Source organism: Mustela nivalis, assembly GCF_964662115.1.
Source record: "Mustela nivalis genome assembly, chromosome: 18".
Classification (NCBI taxonomy): domain Eukaryota; kingdom Metazoa; phylum Chordata; class Mammalia; order Carnivora; family Mustelidae; genus Mustela; species Mustela nivalis.
Window position 1 is genome coordinate 47,353,676 of NC_139037.1, and position 21,984 is coordinate 47,375,659.

Genomic DNA, 21,984 nt, shown 5'->3' on the forward strand with positions numbered 1-21,984 from the left:
AGAGGGTCAGAGGGAGCTGACTCCCCATGGAGCTGGGAGCCCGATGCGGGACTCGATCCCAGGACTCCTGGGATCATGACCTGAGCCGAAGGCAGTCGTCCAACCAACTGAGCCACCCAGGCGTCCCAACTTTTTTTTTTTTTTTTAAGATTTTATTTCTTTATTTGTGAGAGAGACAGTGAGAGAGAGCATGAGAGGTGAGAAGGTCAGAGGGAGAAGCAGACTCCCCATGGAGCTGGGAGCCTGATGCGGGATTCCACCCCGGGACATCCGGGACCGTGACCTGAGCCAAAGGCAGTTGCCCAACCAACTGAGCCACCCAGGCGCCCTTAACCCTCACTTTTAATTCAGATCAAATTTTATTGTAAGGATCTAAAATTTTTAAAGTGAGGAATCTTTTATTTTTATTTATTTAGTTAGTTTTTAAGAAATATGCTGATGAAGCAAACACTAGTTTTTTTAAGGAATCTTTTTTTTAAATTTTTTAAAATTTATTTGACAGACAGATCACAAGTAGGCAGAGAGGCAGGCAGAGAGAGAGGAAGGAAAGCAGGCTCCCTGCTGAGCAGAGAGCCCAATGCGGGGCTTGATCCCAGAATCCTGGGATCATGACCTGAGCCGAAAGCAGAGGCTTTAACCCACTGAGCCACCCAGGTGCCCCAAGGAATCTCTTAAATAGAAACTTTTACTTGCAATTGCATTCCACTGGTATACACTATATTAAATAAATAATAAAATTTAAAAGTAACATTGGAATTAAGAATTTGGCAAAGAAATGAACTGAATTTTTAAAAATTTTATTTATTTATTTGACAGAGAGACAGCGAGAAAGGGAACACAAACAGAGGAAGTAGAAGAGGGAGAAATGGGCCTCCTGCTGAGCAGGGAGTCTGATGTGGGGTTGATCCCAGGACCCTGGGATCATGACCTGAGCTGAAGGCAGATACTTAATGACTGAGCCACCCAGGCGCTCCATCAACTGAATTTTGATAAATGTAAGACCCTATGGTGGGAACAGAGGGTATGAGACAACACATCCTCCAAGCAATGATTTGCATTCTGGGACTTTAGTGAGTGTATTTTATAGAGCTAATGAGAAAATGATTAATTAAGACAGAAGGGCAAGTAAGAGAGAAAGCACCATGTATTTCTAAGTAAACCAAATGCCTCTCAGAGAGCCCACACTGTGACAACAGTGCTCACCACAGGTATAGAGAGGAGACATGGGGAGCTGCAAATGGCTTCAGAGAGCAACATCTACTCCAGTCTCACTCTCTGTCTTTCTCTCTCTCTCTCTCTCACACACACACAGCACATATAGAACTTTTCTGGAAGATATTCTAATTTACATAGTAGCACTTAAAATAAAGAGAGGGGCATCTGCGTGGCTCAGTTGGTAGAGACTCCGACTCTTGATTTTGGCTCAGGTCACAATCTAGTGGCCTGGGATGGAGCCCTGTGTCCGACTCTGCACTCAGTGCAGAGTCTGCTTGTCCCTCCCTCCTCTATAAATAAATAAATAAATAAATAAATAAAATCTTTAAAAAGAAAGAGGGAAGCACATTTAGGATAAAAATATTGAATTAACTAATGAAGCAAACTAAGTTAGGGAGAAATGAAAGAGTCAAATTATTTTATTTTGATTTTTATTTGATTTTTTCTTTTTTGAGTCAAATTATTTTAAATCATGCAATGAATTTAGACAATAGGTCAGTTGACTTGATGTGAACATGAACAAAGTTTGCATTACCTAGAATTCCACTGAGCCCGTGAGTCTGGAAATTACTGTGGTCACGGATCCCATCCGTCCACTAAGGACTGGCAAAGCTCAGTTCCTCTCTGCTCATCAGTTTCCACGTGGGCCTTCATGGAAAGCATCCTGCTCTCAGGAAGAGGGGAGAGCACCCAGCCAATTAGAGCTCCGAACACAGGAATAAGAAGCCACCTTATTATTGCGGGTGGACGGGTAGGGCGACTCCCGGAGCGCCCTTGGACGCAGAGGCCCTGCGAGTGCAGACAGACTAAGACGCGACTCAGTGAACAGTGACACCAAAGCACAGTTCAAAGCTGCAGTTTGTGAAGATCATTTCTGTAAAGGGGAGTTGTAAGTATACTAGGGTCCACTGAGGGTGGGAATTCTGGAGACGCTCCATTACAGACCAGTTAGGCGCACTGGCTCCCCGCGATGAAGAAACAGGCGCCAGCACCACCGAGTGTTCGCGGACGCCGAACGTCCCCTGGGGGTTGGAGCTGCCAAATGCTCTCTCTGCCCTTTCTGTGTCTACAGAGAAGAGTCGTAGGGGAAATACTTTCAGGGTCAGTGGGTTTGTCGGCCACAAGATGGAGGAGATTTCAGGGCACAGAAAAAATGGAGGGGTAATGCTGGCAGTCTCAGAGGAGCTGGACACCGGGGACAGCTGTTTCTCCAGAGCCCTCAGGACACCGCCACCTTGCCTGGTTCTGGGTCCACGTTCCGGCCCACAGGCAGAAGGCTTTCATCCATACACTGTTTCCCACTGGAAATGTGGGATGCTTAGATGGATTCTGTTTCTTCTAAGAGTCTAACAGGTATTTGAAAAAGATAGCTACTTACCAAATCAGTGGTTGATGCCAGGACGATGACCTGAGGGGCAGCATTCACACAGGTGTAGCAAGGGGTCAGCTGGACAAAAAGTCAAAGGTTGGAGACTCAGCAAGCTCACCTGCTTGCTGGAAAGTAATTATCATTTCATCTATAACTGCGCTGACGTATCTGCACAGGGATTTGAGACTGTCCCTGAAAAACGTCTGCGATTTGTGCATAACACTGATAGCTCTTAGCATTTATAGTAAAGTTGTCCAAGAGGGGTGCTTGGGTGCTCAGGTGGGTAAGCATTTGCCTTCGGCTCAGGTTGTGATCCTCGGGTCCTGGGATCAAGCCCCACGTTTGTCTCTCTGCTCAACGGAGCTCTTGCTTCTCCTTCTCCCTCTGCCTGCCGCTCCCCCTGCGTGTCCACTCTCTCTCTCTCATAAATAAATAAAATCTTATTTTAAAAAATAAAGTTAGGGGCGCCTGGGTGGCTCAGTGGGTTAAGCCTCTGCCTTCGGCTCGAGTCATGATCTCAGGGTCCTGGGATCGAGCCCCGCATCGGGCTCTCTGCTCGGTGGGGAGCCTGCTTCCTCCTCTCTCTCTCTCTGCGTACTTGTGATCTCTATCTGTCAAATAAATAAATAAAATCTTTTTAAAAAATTAAATAAATAAATAAATAGACTTATCCAAGAGGGTGAGGTGAACAGAAATAACTAGAGGACAGCCTTAGTTTAGGTATCTAAAAAAATGATAAGTTATCATGGGAAGGTCAGCAGAAGACACTGAAGGTTTTTTGGGATTTTTTCTGGTTTGCTTTTTAAAGACTTATTTATTTATTTATTTATTTATTTGAGAGAGACGGAGAAAGCGCACCAACAAGGGGAATGGGAGACGGAGAAGCAGGATCCCTGCTGAGCAGGGAGCCCAACACCATGCTTGATCCCAGGACCCTGGGATCATGACTGAGCTGAAGGCAGATGCTTAACTGACTGAACTACTCAGGCACCCCTTGAAATAATGTTTTTAAAAAATAAAGAATGATTGTTTTGTCACAAAAAGGCCAAGGGTAGGACACCTCGGTGGCTCAGTCTGTGAAGCAGCTGCGTTCGGCTCAGGTCATGATCCTAGGGTCCTGGGGATCGAGACCTGCGTTGGGCTCCTGCTTGGCAGGAAGTCTGCTTCTCTCTCTCCCATTCTTCCTACTTGTTTTCTCTCTCTCTCTCTCTCTCTCTGTTAAATAAATAAATAAAATCTTAAAAAAGAAAACAAATCCTCACTAATAGATGTGCAAAGAATAAAGGAAGAATTCCAAGGACGTCACTAAAAAAAGCCAACATACCATGAAAGAGCAGAAAAAAGGATCAAAGAAAATCCATAGGAAGAACTACAAAACAGTAACAAAATGGAAATAAATACATACCTATCAATAATTAGTTTGAATGTAAATGGACTAAACGCTCCAATCAAAAGACATAGGGTAACAGGGAAAAAAAAAAAAAAAAAAGACCCATCAAATGCTGCCTACAAGAGATGGCTTCACAGATGAATTCTACCGAACATTTAAAGGAGTTAATACCCATTCTTCTCAAACTATTCCCAAAAATGCAAAAGGAAGAAACTCTTCCAAATTCATTCTGTGAAGCCAGTATCGCATAGACACCACACACACACAAAAAGACTACAGGCCAATATTTCTCATGAATAAAGATGCAAAATCCTCAACAAAATATTAGCCAACCAAATCAAACAATACATTAAAAAAAAATCTTACAACAAGATCAAGTTGAATTTATTCCTGGGATGCAAGGATGGATCAGTATTTGCAAAACAATCAACATGACATATCACATCAATAAGAGAAAGGATAATAACCATATGATCATTTCAAATGATGAAGAAACAACATTTGAAGGGGCGCCGGTGGCTCAGTGGGTTAAGCATCTGCCTTCGGCTCAGGTCATAATTCCAGGGTCCTGGGATGGAGTCCCACATTGGGCTCTCTGCTCAGCAGGGAGCCTGCTTCCCTTTCTTTCTCCACCTACTTGTGATCTCTGTCTGTCAAATAAACAAATAAAAACCTAAAAAAAGAATCTGCTAAAAAAAAAAAAAGAAAAAACATTTGACCAAGTACAACATCCATTCATGATAAAAACCCTCTACAAAGTACAGGGAATATATCTCAACATGATAAAGGCCTTATATAAAATATCCACAGCCAACATTATATTCAATGGTGAAAACAAAGAGCTTTCCCCCTAAGGTCAGAAATAAGACAAGGATGTCTACTCTCACCACTTTAATTCAACATAGTCCTAGAAGTCCATACGTAATTAGACAACACAAAAAATAAAATAAAATAAAAAGCATCCAAACTGGCACGGAAGAAGTAAAATCCTCACTATTTGCAGATGACATGATACAATATATAGAAAACCCTAGATTCCACCATGTATCTGTTTTTTACATTCAGTTCTTGCTTAATCAAGTTGTTTTCCCCATCTTTCCAAGAACAAATGCAGGATGTATACATCTATATATCTATATCTATATCTTTATCTATATACTTATTTATTTGAGAGAGAGAGAGAGAGAACAGCTGGCGGGGAGAGGAGAAGCAGACTCCCTGCTCTGGGGATGGATCCCAGGACTCCAGGATCATGACCTGAGCCAAAGGCAGATGCTTAACCATCTGAGCCACCCTGGTGCCCCAAAACACAGGATATTTATAAAAGTTCTTTAACATGCTTGTCTAGTTTTATCATTTCAGTCACTTTTTGTGCATGTTTCCACTTTTTAAAATCCTGATACACTGTATGTCTTATATTCCTGCTCCTCTGTGTGCCCAGTAACTCACTCATTGGGTGCCAGACAAGATAAATTTTACCTTGTTGAGTGTTGCATTTGCTTGTCTCCCTTTAGTGTCAGATTTTGTCATGGCTTTCAGGTAAAGGTACATGGTAGCAGTTCTTCCTTTGAATGTTTGCTTTTAATTCTTTTCAGGGTGGGTCCGGAGCAAATCTTAGCCCGTGTTTGATTAAGTCCCACTATCTAGGTGATAGATTTCCAAGGATTCTACCTGTTGTTCTGTATACTGTAAAATAGGTGTTTCCACACCGGCAGATAAGAACAAAAATGATTCCCAGTCCTGTATGAGCTGAATTATTTGATATACTGTCTTCTAGTGGTACTTGTCTAAACTTCGGACAGTTTACTCTCACACTTGTATGGATCCAGATACAGTCAACAATTCAGTGTTGTTCAGTGCCCTCTCTCTCTCTCTTTTCCAGGGGGCATTAAACACCCCGAGGGTGTTCTGTCAACAATTCAGTGGATCTTTCCTCAGTTCTTTGCCTCTCTTCCTTCCCTGTGCCCCCTCATCTCTAGCTCCCTAACCTTTCACACCAAAATTCTAGTCACGTTAGTTTTATACCCTGATTTTGGTCTCCAGGCTCTAAGGGCAGGAAATCACTGGGCTCCACTCCTATTTGGGAAACAGTGTCCCAGTGGCTAGTTCTAAATTTCTGGAAGAATTCCTTAATACTTGAACAACAGGAAACAAAGACCAAAGAAACTGACCAGAAAACAGGAAATGAGGGTCTTTGCCAGGAAGAGAAAAAACACCCGAAAGGCTGAGAATGAAACCTTCACCATCTGAGAGCCATCTTTCTGATGGAAAGACTTGAGCATCTGCCCAGAGGGTGACCTTCACTTGTTCCTAGAGAATCACTTTAGTGCCCAGGAAAATACCTCCTTCCTTAGAACTCACCCTGAATTAGGTACACTTGAGATGGGAAAAGCCCCTACCTGGTACCCATGAGAAGCAGCCCTCTTGTATTGTATTGTATTGCACATCCTACCCCAGTATGATCTCATTACCCAGAGGTCCAGTTTCCTGGGCCCTTTGGAACATTTCCTCTCACCCAGATTACACTTCTTACTTCAGTGTTTCCTCTGTGTCATAGGGTAAAGGAGAGGGAGAGTTTTTTTTTATTATTATTATTATTATTTTTTAAGATTTTATTTAGAGAGAGAAAGCGCATGAGCCAGGGGAGGGAGCAGAAGGCAGAGGAAGAAATAGACTCTCCACTGAGCAGGGAGCCTGATGTGGGGCTGGATCCCAGGACCCTGTGATCATGACCTGAGCTGAAGTCAGAGGCTTAACCCAGAGTCTGCAGGCGCCCCAGAGAAGGAGTGATTTTGCAGCAGTCTTAGCAGGCAGAGAGAAGCTAAAACCTTGAGATGCCAGGGATAGGGCCCAGGGGTCTGCAGCCTGAGCCTCAGACCAGATGGTAGGAGGTGGGTAATGGGGCCTGGGGCAGAGGAGGCAGCGGTGCATAAGGAGGTGAAAGAAGTAGCCTTGAGGATGAGGTGGGGTGGGGAGGGGCAGGAGGAGAGCATGGGGATGGTGGTTCAGACGTCAGCACAGAGGCTGGGCCATGGAGGGAGCAGGTTGCCGAGGGCCAACAGGGACAGCCACTAGGGCTGGGTGTCTTGATAGTGCAAGAGGTCCAGGGAGTCAATGCTGCCACCAAGGAGCCATTAGGTGAGGAGGAAATTCCTAGGCTGGGCCAACAGGGCACATGGAAGGCCCCAAAGCTGGGCTGCTAGGGACTGCAGAGGTGGGAGGCAGCAGAACCTGGTGCCTGGGGGCCAGAGAGCCCAGACAGGTACAGCCACTTAGCCCAGAGCACTCTCTGGACTCTGCCTGGGTACCCCCCGACACCCCACCTCTGAGCCAACAGGTCAGGATGTAAGGCTCTGGCTTCCTTACCCTCTGAACCAAAGCATCTCTGCAGGCAAGTCCTACCCTGGCAGGCTCCAGCTCCTTCACACCTTTGATGCAGTGTCCTGGCCACTGGGGCTCTCCTCCAGTCCCTGGGGCTCCAGCTGCTCCCGAAGATGGCAGGCTGGCTTTCTGGAGGCTCTGGGAACTTGGATTCCTACTTGTAGGTGCTGTTGGCAGAATTCAGTTCTACATGGTTGTAGGACTGAGGTTTGTTTCTAAGCTTCCAGGGCGTTTCCTGGTTGTGAAGAGGTGATCTGTAAAGTCAAACAATTTTTTCAAAGGGCTCTTTGTGGGACTACTCAATACTCTGATCTTGCTGAGCCAGGACTGAAAATGCTGGGCTCTCAGAGGTATGGTGCTCAACTTAGCTCCTAGCTATTATCTCAGAACCAGCAATGGGACATCAAAGGGCCTGATACAGCCCTGTCTGACTTTCCTGTTTCTTTCTTCCTACAGATGGAAAGGTTCTCTATTGTTAAAGACTCATGTGAGGGGCCCCTGGGTGGCTCAGTCGGTTAAGCATCTGCCTTCAGCTCAGGCATGATGCCAGGGTCCTGGGATCGAGCCCCCATCAGGCTCCTTGCTCAGCAGGGAACCTCTTCTCCCTCTCCCACTGCCTGTTGCTCCCCCTGCTTGTGCTTTCTCTGTCAAATAAATAAAATCTTTTTAAAAATAAAAATAAATACTCATGTGATTAGATTGAGCCCTCCGGGTAATTATCATCACGAAGTGCATTATTCATGCAAAGCCCCCCTCACCATCTACAGGAACATTCACAGGTCCTGGGGATTGGGCACCAACATCTTTGGGAGCGGTGATCCTATTTTCCACAGTCTGCTGTCTGGTCCTCAGATTCCTATCTGTCCTGCTTGGAAAATATATTCTACCCATTCCAAGATCACAAAATGTCTCATTCCGTTACAGTAGCCACTCAATGCCCAAATCTCATCAGCCCCCAAATCTCAAATCTCATCACCTTAACTGTCTAAATCAGATATGGCCAAGGCTCTGGATATAGTCCACCCTGCACACACCCTCTCTGTCTGCAGATCTGTAAAGCTAGAAGACGAGGTATTTGCTCCCAAAATAAGACAGTGGAAGAGAAATAGGATGATAGTTATATACATTGTTTCGGGGGGGGGGGGATGAAAAAGTAGCCACAAGTTCCAAGAAATTCTGCAATCAAGCTTAGCAAACTACATGAAGTATCAAAGCCTGGGAAAACCTTCTATAGTTCAGGACTCTGGCCTCAGGTCCCCATCCTGTATTCTACTGTCCTCTACCTCCTTTTCTATGACAGGTAACAAAGGTTTGCAGCTTAGTAATTTTCGTAGCTGGTTTCATGTGTGCAGAATATTGAAGGTCCCAATTTCATATTCTGTCCCTTTAAGATCCAAGGTGTTTCTCGTAGAAAGGAATTTTCAAGAACTTTGTGGTTCCTCTGTATATACCACAGAGATTCACTCCATTAGACAAGAGGCTGGTTCACACATCCCCCACCCCACCTTCCCCGGATAATCCTCTATCAATTTTTTGGCTTTTGCTGAGATGGCCAAGGGATAACTTTAAATTTCCTAGATGGACTCTGGGTTGGTCTTCAAAGAAATTTTACATGACTAAATACACTTGTCTTTGGATCTTGCTGAGATACTACAAAAGGCTGTATAGCTACATTTCAATGTCTTCTGCAATTAAGATGAAATAAGAATTTCCCAAATCATAAATCTTGGGGTCTTTCTGTGTAATAGTTCTTCTGTATGTTTCTCTCTTCCCTATCACATTTTACCATAAACAATAAGCAAGGCCACACTTTTAATGTTTGCTTAGCTGAGTGTCCACATAAGGACTTGTACATTAATATTTGCAGTAGCTGTTTTTAAAGATTTTTATTTATTTATTCGACAGACAGAGATCATTAGTAGGCAGAGAGAGGGGGAAGCAGGCTCCCCGCTGAGCAGAGACCCAGATGCAGGACTCGATCCCAGGACCCTGGGATCATGACCCGAGCCAAAGTCAGAGGCTTTAACCCACTGAGACACCCAGGCACCCCTGCAGTAGCTGTTTTTAATACTTAGAATTTGCAAGGTGGGGGGCTGTTAATTAAGGTAAAGGGCCGCTCTTTTTGCCCACGGGTCCTGTCCCTGAGCTTCAATAAAACCGGCATTTTGTACACACACACAAAGATAATAAAGGGGTATAACCGCAGGATATCCAGAGGATTACTCAGTAATGAAGAGAATGAACTATTTACACAACGAATTCTCCAAATAATGTTGCCTGGAAGACAGTGGACCCTAATAAACTTCTAAGATTCCACTTACAGAGTCTAGAAAAGACTAATTCATCTGTGCTGAAAGTGAATCAGTGGTTGTTCACGGAAGGGATAGAAAGGCACTGAGAGGGATTTAAGAAGGGCCATGAGGTAACTCTAGAGGTGGATATGCCCAATACAACGGCTGGGTGATTTCTTACGTTTATACAGATATTAAGGATTACAAATTGCACACTTCATGTATGTGCAGTATATGGCATGTGAAACTGTAAAAACTGATTCCACTGCAACACCTGGGTCTCCCACTTCTACTGGAAAACCAGATTAAGCATCAATACAGTGACTCTACCTTCTTTCTCCAAATGCCCTGTAAAGAGAACCTCTTCCCCAGCAACAAAATAGGCAAGCACTGAATGCGGTTTCCAAGTGAGTCACCAAAAGCTCTGGTTGGTCACAAAATCTACATCCTTGGACCACAATGTCTATCCCAGAGTTCTTTGCTCATGTAGCAAAGACACAAGGTATAGAGCCCACGGAGGTACAGACATCTATAAACTTGACATTCTTTGCTCTGCCACTGACCCTGATGCTACAGTGACATGGCCCTGGAGATGCTAAGAATTCCCAGGCAGCTCCATCTCATACAGCCACAGTGCCAGGAGTGTTTGTGGCTTTTTTTTTTTTTTAAATGGGCACATCTACTCTCATTTGCTGCAGTCTCCCCAAACCCAATTATTCACACCCAGTGTTTCTGTATCGGTTTTGTTTCCTTCCTGGGATGGCAAGTCTTGTAGCCAACCTGGGTACCAGATCAGATTCTGGCCTTCAGGGCCTATGGCGCTTGGCAGGTTCTCAGAAAAGCTTCCCCTCAACAGTGCTGTGGAATATGGCACATATCCTGGAAATAAGTCATTCACTGCATGCTGCTGCCAAACATATTGAAGGCTGTTACAACCTTCCTCCATACCACCCTCAGGGTGATGTCTGGGCCCTCAAATAACTCTGAAATCCAGCCAAAATCAGGCCCTGAACTCTTGCCTAAAAAGCTTTTGTCAGCAACACCAGAACTGGACTGAGAATGGTTCTTTGCCAACCTGCTCTTCCATTTGAGGCACAGGAAACTGGAGGATCCACCTGCTCCACTGTTTATCTCTTCAGTTTGGCAGGGCCTAAGTGTTTTCAAACCATTCCAAACAGTAAAAACAATGTCCAAGATTAACAATGGCTTAAATAAGAAAAAGGTCTTTATTATCACAGAAACCAGAGCAACGCAAGACAAATAGTTCTCCAGGATGGGTGACTTGGAGACTGGAAAATCTGTCACAAGTACCACATGAGACCAACAGTGTCCAGAAGAAAGTAAACCTTTTCTGTAAGCCAGAACACAGCTCAGATCCTCTTGGCTAAAGACGTACAGTAAGGTCCACACCTTTAATCAGTCAGTGGGGGAAGAAATGAGAAGTCTTATTTAATTCAGGATTCTACCTTCCCTGAGGACATTATGGTAAGTACGCTGATAGAGCTAAGATGGGTGTCCGCCACAGGTATTGAGTAGCAAATCTGGCAAGGACCTGTCTCAAAGTGCAATGCAACCCACGAGAGCTTCCCTGTATCTGGCATTCATAACCCATCTCAGGTGTTAACGCTGTATAGGAGGAACAACACTTCACTGATGTCCTCCTCTCAAAGGGTCCTCGCAGAGTTCCTCTCCTTATGAGTCCCGCTGCGTTGAAAGCCTGCCTACAGCCTCCCTGCAGTGTGAACTTTCTGGTGCCGAATGAGGTGGGAGCTTAAACTATAGGCTTTCCCACATTCATTGCACTCATATGGCCTTTCTCCAGTGTGAACTTTTTGATGCCTAACAAGGTGAGATGTTCTGATGAAATCTTTTCCACACTTGCTGCATACAAACGGCCTTTCCCCTGTGTGAACTCTCTGGTGCGCAATAAAGTCAGAGCTTCGACTAAAGAATTTCCCACATTCGACGCACTCAAAAGGCCTTGCCTCAGTGTGAATTCTCTGGTGTTTAATGAGGGTGTATTTGTGGCCAAAGGATTTCCCACAATCACTGCAAACATAAGGATTTTCTCCAGTATGGATACTCTCATGCTGAACAAGTGTGGATTTGTGTCTGAAGACCTTCCCACAATTGTTGCACTTATAAGGCCTTGCTCCATTGTGAACTCTCTGGTGTACAATTAGGTTGGAGTGATGGCTAAAGTATTTTCCACATTCACTACACTTGTAAGGCATTTCTCCAGTGTGGATTCTTTTGTGCTGAGTAAGGTTGTCTTTGCGACTAAAGGCTTTCCCACATTCTTTGCACTCGTAAGGCCTTTCTCCAGTATGGATTCTCTGGTGCTGGATAAGGGTGGCTTTGCGGCTGAAGGCTTTCCCACATTCACTGCACTCGTAAGGCCTTTCTCCAGTATGGATTCTATGGTGCTGGACGAGTGTGTCTTTGCGGTTGAAGGCCTTCCCACATTCGCTGCACCTGTAATGTGTATGTCCACTGTGAGAGGCCCCCCTGCTCTCGGTGCTCCTTGTCTTCTTCTTGCTGTGGCTAGCCTTTTGCTGGTGACTGCCCAAACTGGCCTGGAAGTTCTCCTCCTCACATCGTAAAGGCTTTTCTGACAGGTGAGGTTCTTCACAAACTCTACAGTTCTTCACAAATGAAGTCTTGCCTTTGTCTCTTCTTAAGGGCTTCTCTACATTGTACTGCTTCTGGTGCTGAAGAAAGTCTGCACTGAACCAGAACTGTCTCCCACATGCCTCACATGTGTAAGGTTTCAGTCCTTGGTGTGTTTCCTGGTGTTCATCCAGGTGCAAGATATCTTTCAAGACGGGGCCACATGTGTCACAAGGGTGAGCCATCTGGGCTGATGAACCTGCCTTGGAGATACTATCCTGTGACACTTCTAAAGAAATGCTCTGCTCAGAAGGCGCCTCTTCATCCTCCACTGCACACCAACAACCTGAAGGCAGAAAAAATGCTGTTGAAGTGCATGATGACTTTGGTGGGAAGGAGCAACCCCATCGCAGATGTGTCTAGTATACCCAGGATTTAGTGTATGGGGCTGTTGGCAGGACAGCGGATGTGGCATGAGGTTAAAGAAAAAGCTGCTTTGCAATATTGGGCCTCAAACAGTGATAGAATGAGAAAGACTTCCCAAGGGACAAAGACACAAGGACAGGGTGCGCTCAGAGAGAACTGGGAAGCAGAAATGTCCAATTTACTCTTCTGCAAATGATTTTTAGAAGGGCCTTGGCTACTGGTGAGCACTATACAGAATGTACGTCTAGGCCTGGGAAATCGGATCTAAAATGAGCAAGTGGTATTCAGGAGTCATTTAAGGACATATGTATGTCTCAGGGCACGTGAACACTGTCCAACACAGAAGAGCACTGCAGAAGGAGCAGTAGAGAGCACTGGTGAGAGGGCGTGGACAGCCCTGGGTCAGAGGTCAGACCAGAAATGACAAGTGTGATGGATCACACCTGTACGCCTGAAACAAATAATACATTATATGTTCCTAATTTAAAAAATAAAAATTAAAAAAAAAAATGACAAGTGTGTAGAATGTCCCGAATGAGGAGAAAAAGACAGAAACAGGTACGGTTTATAACCTAGGCACCAAATAGGAGTGGGGCAAGGACAGGCTTCTGGTATTATTTGAACCCAACCCTGAAGTTACACCCTCCCCAAGCTCCCACTCACCAGGGCCTGTCCACGTCCCTCCTGCCATGGCTAGAGTCATGACCTCTCAGGCACTGAGTTCTTTCCCTTACTAAGTTCAGGAACCATAAAGGATCTGGAAGAAACAAATCACAGAGGAAAGACAGGGCAAGGAGGAAAGCTGTGGCCCAGAGCAGCTCACCACAGGATATTAAGACAACTAAATATTACAAAATGAACATCAGTAATGTTTCTGCAAGATCAGCACACTGGGCCTCACAGCAGTGACCATCACAGCAATTCATGACACAGGTAGGCCCAAGAAAATGCCAATTACAGAAAAGGGGCAGAGTCTAGAGTACAGAGGTATTATGAATGTAGGCAGAGCCATACAGTCAGGGAAAGGGCAGCAGGGTAGTCCACTGGGCTGACTACTAATCCCTGACCCTCAAACCCTTCCTGGTGATAGTCTGGGGCAGCAGGGGTGGGGGAGCATAGGGAGTAAAGGAGGCAATACACAGCTGAGCCTCAGCAGCCCGAAAATCTATCTTAGAGAAGGAAAACAGCAGTGCCCATGACAGCTATGCGAAGAAAAGGGCAACCTTTAAGGGAAGAAAGAGTAGAGCAAAGCCCAGAAAACTGGGGTGTGGGGGGGCCTTACCCAGAAAGACCGTAAGCACAAAGCATAGAAAACACTGCACTGTGACACAGGTCTCTGGGTCTTCTCACACAGTCCCCACTGCTCCCAAGAGAAATACACAAACACATCCTTCAAAGTCACATGACCCTGCATAAAGCCAACGACTAAGCACAGGGACAGCAGTTCTCCCCAGGAATCTTGGTCTACCCACCACACATTCACTTTCCTCCCCAGCTCCCCAACTTAGGCCAGATACCAGGCCCTTGTGACTGGTGCCTACTCACTCTCCCCATTTCCTAGTAATCATTTTGTCCAGCCCAGAACAACAGGAGGGGGACGGACAGATCTTTTGCTAGCTAGTTCCCCTGAGGTCTAGAGATCATGTCTCTCATATACAAATATGAGCTCAGAGTTCTCCCTAAAGCCCTCACTACGAATTCAGATTCCATCTCTAGCACACATCACTTTTTAGACCATAGCTCCCTCAAGTCTACGAATACCCACAACATAGGTCATCTCCCACATGCAAATCTGCACACAGCATCCAGAGAATTCCTGGTTAATCATCCAAGATCACATTTGGCTCCAGTAGGGGGTCCTCACTGCCATGTAACGCTGAACCCAGCTTTTTTTTTTTTCTTCCTAAGATTTTATTTGTTTATTTGACAGAGAGAGACACACACTGAGAGAGGGAAGAGAAGCAGGGGGAGTGGAAGAGGGAGAAGCAGGCTTCCTGCCGAGAGAGCCCGATGTGGGGCTCGATCCCAGTACCCTGGGATCATTACCTGAGCGGAAGGCTGATACTTAATGACGGAACCACCCAGGGGCCCCCTGAACCCAGCTTTTAAATATTCCCTTCCTGGTCCTATTTCTTGATTCAACTTCAGCAATCCAGAACAACATACAGATACCAGGTAATTCTAGCCCCTTCTGACTTTGTGGTCACATACTAAGGATACTATATTTTCAACAGGCTTAACCCCTAACACTAAACACTCATTCAAAGCCCATACCCCCTGTCCTTCTACTGCAAGCAATTACTCTGCCAGCTGGCCCACTCTGCCCCTGAGCTCATCTACCAGCTTGACTGAAACTTTCCACATCCCATGAAGTCACTATAAATAACTGGGAAGCAAACCGAAAAGGGAAAGCAGCTGCTCTGGCCTCACTTTCATCTCATCTCTAACACTGCTCTCTACTCCAGCACCCATCTCTTGTCCATAATCTCTCTGGAAGACTTCACCACCTGCCAAATCCTACTCTCTCCCTCTACCATGGACACCAATCTCCCTTCTCCTCTCTCTTAGGTGACTCCTGTCTCAGGCTGCTGTGTCCACCCCCTTCCAGACCCTTAATGGCACTGCCACTATGACATAAAGGTTTTCTGATAAGCAGCTCCACTCCAATGCATATACTGACTGCTACCCTGTGGACCTGAATCCCTCCTCTAAAATCAAAACCTATGTGTCCAGCTGTCTACCTATACCTCCACTTAGATTCAACATGGTCAAAGTTTAATTTTTTTTTAACATTTTATTTATTTATTTATTTATTTGACTAGGAAAGACACAGCCAGAGAGGGAACACAAGCAGGGGGAGTGGGAGAGGGAGAGAGAGAAGCAGGCTTCCCGCTGAGCAGAGACCCCATGCAGGACTCAATCCGAGGACCTTGGGGTCATGACCTGAGCTGAAGGCAGATGCCTAAGACTGAGCCTCCCAGGCGCCCCACAAAGCCATTTAATTCTTGGTATTACTTCTGAAAGTTACTCCCACCACCAAACTTTTCACCATCTCAATGGAAAATTTTCCCATCCTTATACCTGCTTAGGCCCAAAACTTTGAAAGCTGTGGAGTCATCCCTGACTCTTCCCATTGTTTCTCTCACCATCCACATCAGAAAATCTGGTTAACCCTACTTAAAGAAAAACAAAAACGAACAAAAGACGGACCAGAATCCAAGCAATTGTCCCACACTTCCAGAGCATCCAGTCTAGTCCAGCCATCATAAACAGTGCTCCTTCCTCACCCCAAAGTCTCTTGTTCACTGTACAGTCAGAAGAAGCCTGTTGAGACCAGAGTCAGATGACTCCCTCCTCTGCTCCAAACCTTCCATGGCTCCCACCATTCTCAAAACAGAAGCCCAGTTCCACAAGGTGCCATTCCAGAGTTGAATACTACTCTCTGATCAAGCTAGACATAATGGAGACCCGAGGCTCCCTAAATACTCTTGATTAAGCCTCAAGTGATGCTTCTGCACATGCTGGTTCTTGTGTCTGGGGCACTGTTCCACACTTCACCCCACTGCACTCAATTCAAGGCAAAAGACCGTTAGTGACACCAGCATCCCCAAACTCAACATCAAGTGTAAGGGTAGGTGAAGAGTCCTAAGACACCACCATCTGCCATCTGGGGTTGCCAAGATCATGGCCAAGTGGGGAGTGATGAATGAGGACCTGCATGCTCTGCACTCACCTATAGAGATCCCCAGTGCTGCTACCATCAGGGCAACCTGGCAAAGAGAAGGAGTTGAGAGTGGCAGGTTACCAGAGTGGGGTACTGGGGACTGAACTATGGCCCTAACTCCTGCCCTGCCCTTTGGTGAGGATGATTTCGGAAAGTCTAATGTCAGATGTTAAGACTTTAGTGCTGCCTCCCATCAGATAGGCGTCCATGAACAGACGTGCTGCAGTATCCTCCTCTGTAAAGCAGGGCTAACAGTGGCATCCACCCTACAGGGCTACTGCTCGTATCAAACACCGTTAGTACAAGCAAGGGTCCTTGAATTAGCTTTTACTGTCCACAAGCTTCATTCACATTTTTCCAAATGGTTTTGGAGCAAATGAAGGGATAGGTTTTTGATATTTAGGATTTATTTTTAATCTTCTAAGAAAACGTGGTATTTAAGACTTCCATCTTAATCAAACACTCAGAGGCAAGCACCTCAACCACTATTAAGCATCATGAGTATAAATTTATCATATCTATCCATCTAAAAATCTTAAAGGCCTGTACACCTGCCAAGTGCATTAGTCCTGTCACCAAACCAGCCTACCTGGTACACACCCCCGAAGGTGAGCCTGCTGGTGGCCCCTCATGAGAGATGTCCATGATCTCTGCTCGCCTGAGAGCTGGGGAACTGGGGTACCAGGGCCCTGGATCTGGCTGAGGCTGGCTTTTCGTCTCCTCCACAGGCCGTGCCGCTGCTGAGTCCACGGAACCGCAAACAGATAGCGCGTCACGCCTGCCTCTGCGGCTCAGGCCGGGCTCCTTAAAACCCAGGGTCCTCTCCTCCCGCGAAGACCAGCCAGAACTCCTTCCCATGCTTCCCTCTGGAGGGGATGAAGGATGACCCCTTCCCCCGCCCTCCAATCTCTCGCCTCAAGAACCACCTGAGATAAAAACACCGTTAATATCGTTCTTGCGCATCTCACCTCCAGGCTTCGACCTGGGGCCTCATCCCTCAGTGGTCTCCAACACAGCCCCCGCCAGAATCCCTGACGCACGGCCAGATGCCCATGGGCAACGTCCAAAATGCATTCCCCGAGACACAAACTGCTCCGGCCCTCCACTCGGTCTTCCCGCACCGCCGTTAGCCGACGCGACAAGAATCCCGTCGGCTTCACCTCTACCATCCCCTTCTCCACCTCCCACCTCCCGCTGCAGCTCTGGTGCAGCCACAACACTCCGGGAGTCGGCGGTCTCCTCGCCGGTCAGCCAGCCCGCCGCGACCCACCTGCCTAAGCCAGCTCACATCATGCTCCCCCACGGCTCCCAGTGGTCCGCCCGAGGGCACCCTCGGCTCACGCAGCCTTTCCACGCAGGGCCGCCGCTCTCCTTCTAGGCTCCCTGCAAACCCCAGGGCCCGGTTTCCTGAGTCCTCCGACTCAGCCGCGCCTCCAAGCCTTTGCTCCTGATCGTCGGTCCCCCAGGGACACTTCGACGGCTCACCGCACCGGCTGCTAGGAAGGGGCTCCCCACACCAACGCCCCCACGGCCCACAACACCGGAGCCGGAGCTGCATCGACCTCAACAGGCGCCGCTCGTCCGTGACTTCGTGATTCAGAGTGAAGGACCGAAACGCCTCAGGGTCCAGGGAACAAAGTACCCACCTACGCGGGATCCATCACCGCGGCCGCCGCCATCACAATCTGGACCACAGGGACCCGTGAGGAGTCCCAGGTCGGGACTCACGCGCAGCCGTGGGCTGGCCCTGGCCGCGGAGACTTCGCGCTTGCTGCCACCCCCGAGCTTTTCTGCAATGTACACAAGGTTTCCTCCCGTGCCTTTCAGCTTCGATCACTCTGAACCGTACTGGCGTTCCCAAAGCTCCGCTCCGAGAGCTCCACCAGGAGCGAACAAAATGTCCGCCGCGAGGAAGACGCCGGAAGTCCCGCCCAGACGGCTTGCGCGCTTTTAATGGTGCCGCGTCCGTGCTGCGCAGAGACTTCTGGGTACTGTAGTTTCCCTGGGGAATCGGCCCTCGTGACCGTCGGAGTTCTCCCGGCAGGGTCTGGGGCTGGGCAGCGTGCTCCCGCGAGGGACGCTGGGAAATGGTGCCTCCAGGCTCAAAGGACGGGACGGGGCTTTGGCCCTGGTTCGGTACCTTGTAGTCCGCTGGAGGTGGGTACCCGAAGAGTGTGGGAGCGTTCTTGTAGATATTCCCCAAAGCCACAAAACCACACGGACATATCATGTGCAATATCATTTTGAGTCCACTCACAGTCCACTCGTATTTCCTTGCTGTTTTTTAGATCCATGTAGATTGAAGCTTTAAATCGGTTTTGGGCTCTTTGGCTTGGTCAGGGACCCAGGATCAGAGGTCAGGTCAGCGGACAGGGCCAGGGCGGACTCTGGGAAGGGTTAATCTGCCAACGAAGGCACTTTCCTACCGGTGGGGGCGCTAATGGTGGCCAGCCTGGGTGCAGCACCCTGTAATTCAAACGCTCCTCAGCCTAAAACTGAGATATACTGATTTCCCTCTAGGAATATGCCGCCCATCTGAAAAGGGCCATTATAAATGCTTTTTGATGTGCCAGGGCTGGTGGCAGTAAATGTGCAAAGGGGACCATCTGACCCACAAATAAAAATTTAGAGCATCATGATCTCATTTCTTTGCTAGGAAGTGATTTTCACTTCACTTGCAATTACAGAACAGTGTCTGAATTGGGATTGGAGATTATTTTTGGTAAACGGTGAAGAAGAGTAGAGGAAGGGTCAAGGGAGGGGAAAGAGGAGAAGGGAAGGAAGGAAGGAGGGAAAGAAGGAAAGCAAAGAAGGAAAGAAAAAGGGAGGAAGGCAAGGAAGGAAAGGAAGAAAGAAAACATTTATGAATTGTTTAAATTACTGAAAGCTAGTAATATAATTCTGTGGTTATGCACAAATATACTAAAAAAATGGCTCCCAGGGGACACATCTGTGACAAGTGAAAACGGTTAAGATGTCAGCAAAAATTAAGTTGGAAACATCAAAGTCTGAGAAGTGAGAGAATGAGGCTGAGCATACATGGGGTCTGAAACATTGAATACAGGAAGGTTTAGTCTCCAAAATGTAATTTCTTTCCATTCTTGAAAATGTTGAATATCTTGTAAATGTTGAATATCTACTTTGAAGGAGAATTCAAATATTTAGAAGTGTTACCAAAGGGCAAACTTCTCTAGTCCCCTCCCTCTTTGGGAGCTTTGTACTATCACTCAATAAACCTTGCTTTGCTGCCCACCCAAAACATAATAAACAAAACAAAAAAGTGTTGCCAGAATGATGAAGATGAACAAGAATATTGTAACACCATGTGTGTTCACGGCTCTAACAAACATTCAATGAACACCTACTGAATTTTAGGCACTATCTTAAGGGCATGTTTCAAAATTGAAAACAAGAGGGCGCCTGGGTGGCTCAGTGGGTTAAGCCGCTGCCTTCGGCTCAGGTCATGATCTCAGGGTCCTGGGATCGAGTCCCGCATCGTGCTCCCTGCTCAGCAGGGAGCCTGCTTCTCCTCTCTCTCTCTCTGGCTGCCTCTCTGTCTACTTGTGATTTCTCTCTGTCAAATTAATAAATAAAATCTTAAAAAAAAATTGAAAACAAGAAATAAAGACCCCAGCCTTCAAGGAGCTTACACTCTACATATTCAAGAAAGATAGAGGAAGAAATACAAAATATATACTGAATTATGTACAATGTTAGAATGTGGTAGGCACAACAGAAAAGAAAGATGAGGGCACCAAGACATGGGGTATAACATGTAGCATTATACAGCCAAGGGAGGCTGATTTGAGCCCATGTCTTAGTTTATAAAGGTGACTTAGTGACAACATGGATAGGTCAATGTCACTGAGAGAAAAGTTTAATGTTATTCACCATTTCCCTAGAAATGAGAGCCATAGCATACCACAAAACGCCACAGAGGGAACAGGCCATAGGTTTTGGTTAGGACACAATGCAGGAGCCAATGGAAGGCCTAGCTGTGAGACTGTATTGTGTTTTCTACAGGAAAGGCAAGGCAGGGCGGAGCAAACAGCTGAAAACTGGCTAGTCTGAATAATTCCAGTGGGCTTTGGGTTATAAGCATGGTCCCTAGTTGCCTGGTACCTAGCACTGGGATAATTTAGGGCAGGCAATTTTCTTCAGGAAACCTTTAAATGATTCAATATTCTAAGTAATGGCGCTCCCCATTTAAGGTAAGCCACTAAGTGCTTATATAAAACCTTGAGCCAATAAAAAATATTAACACACGTTAAACTCCCTAAAGAAAACATGCAGATTTTCAATTAGAGGACAATGGTCTAATGAAGAAAAAGAACAGCTCTCTCTGTAAGATACAATGTTTCTCTTGAGTTTACTAGAAGCCAGAATATTTTCATTATGATTTATCATTCATAACAGGCTGCTTAAATATATTGGATTAACATGATATTTAGATAAGTTAAGCATATGTTTTATTTTTATATACATTAAACTATTTTACATTAGATACTTGCAAAAAATATAATAGGGGTGTCTGGATGGCTTAGTCAGTTAAGCATCCAACTTTTGATTTCGACTCACATCATGATCTCAGAGTCATGAGATCGAGCCCCATGTTGGGCTCTGTGCTGGGTGTAGAACTTGCTTAAAATTCTCTCCTTCTCTCCCTCTGCCTCTCCCATGCCCTCTCTCTTAAATATATAGATATATAGATATCTATATATATCTATAAATATCTGTATATATAGATATCTCTATGTAGATATCTATATATATTTAGATATATATATATAATAAAATTAATTTTAATACAATTTTAGTTATAGACATAGTACAGAAATATACATTTAGCCACATATATTTTTTAAAGACCAAGTATTATATTTTTGAAGTTAGCATGGGGAGTGGCAGGCAGAGGGAGAAGGAGGCTCCCTGCTGACCAAGAAGCTGGTTATGGGACTGGATCCCAGGACTCTGGGATCATGATCTGAGCTGAAGGCAGACGCTTAACCAACTGAGCCACCCAGGCATCCCAAGTGATTATTTAAAGATGGAAAATAAAGGTTAAATAAAAATGGAACTCTTTGAAAGTTTCCTTTAAGTACCAACAACAAAACACTTTTCTAAAACTCAGTTTTACTTCATAAAGAATGATAACTTTCATGATCTATTAAAGAAAACCAGAGCTGAACAGTAGGTAAAGGAGCAAAACCAGCTTTTAATCAGGAACTGTTGTAATAGTGGAAAGAGAGCCCAGTATAGAACTTGGCTCAATTCCAAATAGAGTATGAACAACTTGGTTCATAGCCAAGAGGCAGTGTGGGAGTCAGTGGATGGAAAAGTACTGAGAAAAAACTTCAGGGGTAAGGGGGATTCTGGCTGAAAGCAGGCAAAGGTGATCAGTACCATCTGGGGGATGGTAGGATGAGCAATTTGATCAGATATCAAGGGTTATCAGCTATTAATCAGGGATGGTTTCTGGATAAAGCAACTTAATAAGATTCTTGTTAAAACTGGGCAATGCAAAGATGGGCGCAGAAGTCCAAATGTTGAGGTCTAGTTGTGAATAGGATTCCTGACA

At 45.9% G+C, this 21,984-nt stretch overlaps 1 protein-coding gene across 11 annotated transcripts; it reads right to left on the minus strand.

The window, feature by feature from the left end:
• Nucleotides 1-10,853: 10,853 nt before the first annotated feature.
• On the minus strand, nt 10,854-18,785 carry LOC309852618 (uncharacterized protein). 11 transcript variants are annotated; one of them, XM_082709662.1, is made up of 6 exons: nt 18,053-18,348; nt 16,996-17,146; nt 16,416-16,452; nt 15,764-15,855; nt 13,346-13,439; nt 10,854-12,602 (listed from the first exon to the last, which is right to left on the minus strand). In XM_082709662.1, exons 5-6 carry the CDS (start codon nt 13,383-13,385, stop codon nt 11,368-11,370), a joined length of 1,275 nt encoding a protein of 424 aa, XP_082565788.1. In that variant the 5' UTR covers nt 13,386-13,439; nt 15,764-15,855; nt 16,416-16,452; nt 16,996-17,146; nt 18,053-18,348; the 3' UTR covers nt 10,854-11,367. The 11 variants fall into 11 exon arrangements, 10 of the variants coding, with proteins under 10 accessions (XP_082565788.1, XP_082565785.1, XP_082565792.1 ...); XM_082709659.1 differs by lacking the exon at nt 15,764-15,855 and having other exon boundaries at nt 17,375-18,785; XM_082709666.1 differs by lacking the exon at nt 16,996-17,146.
• Between the last annotated feature and the right edge of the window lie 3,199 nt (nt 18,786-21,984).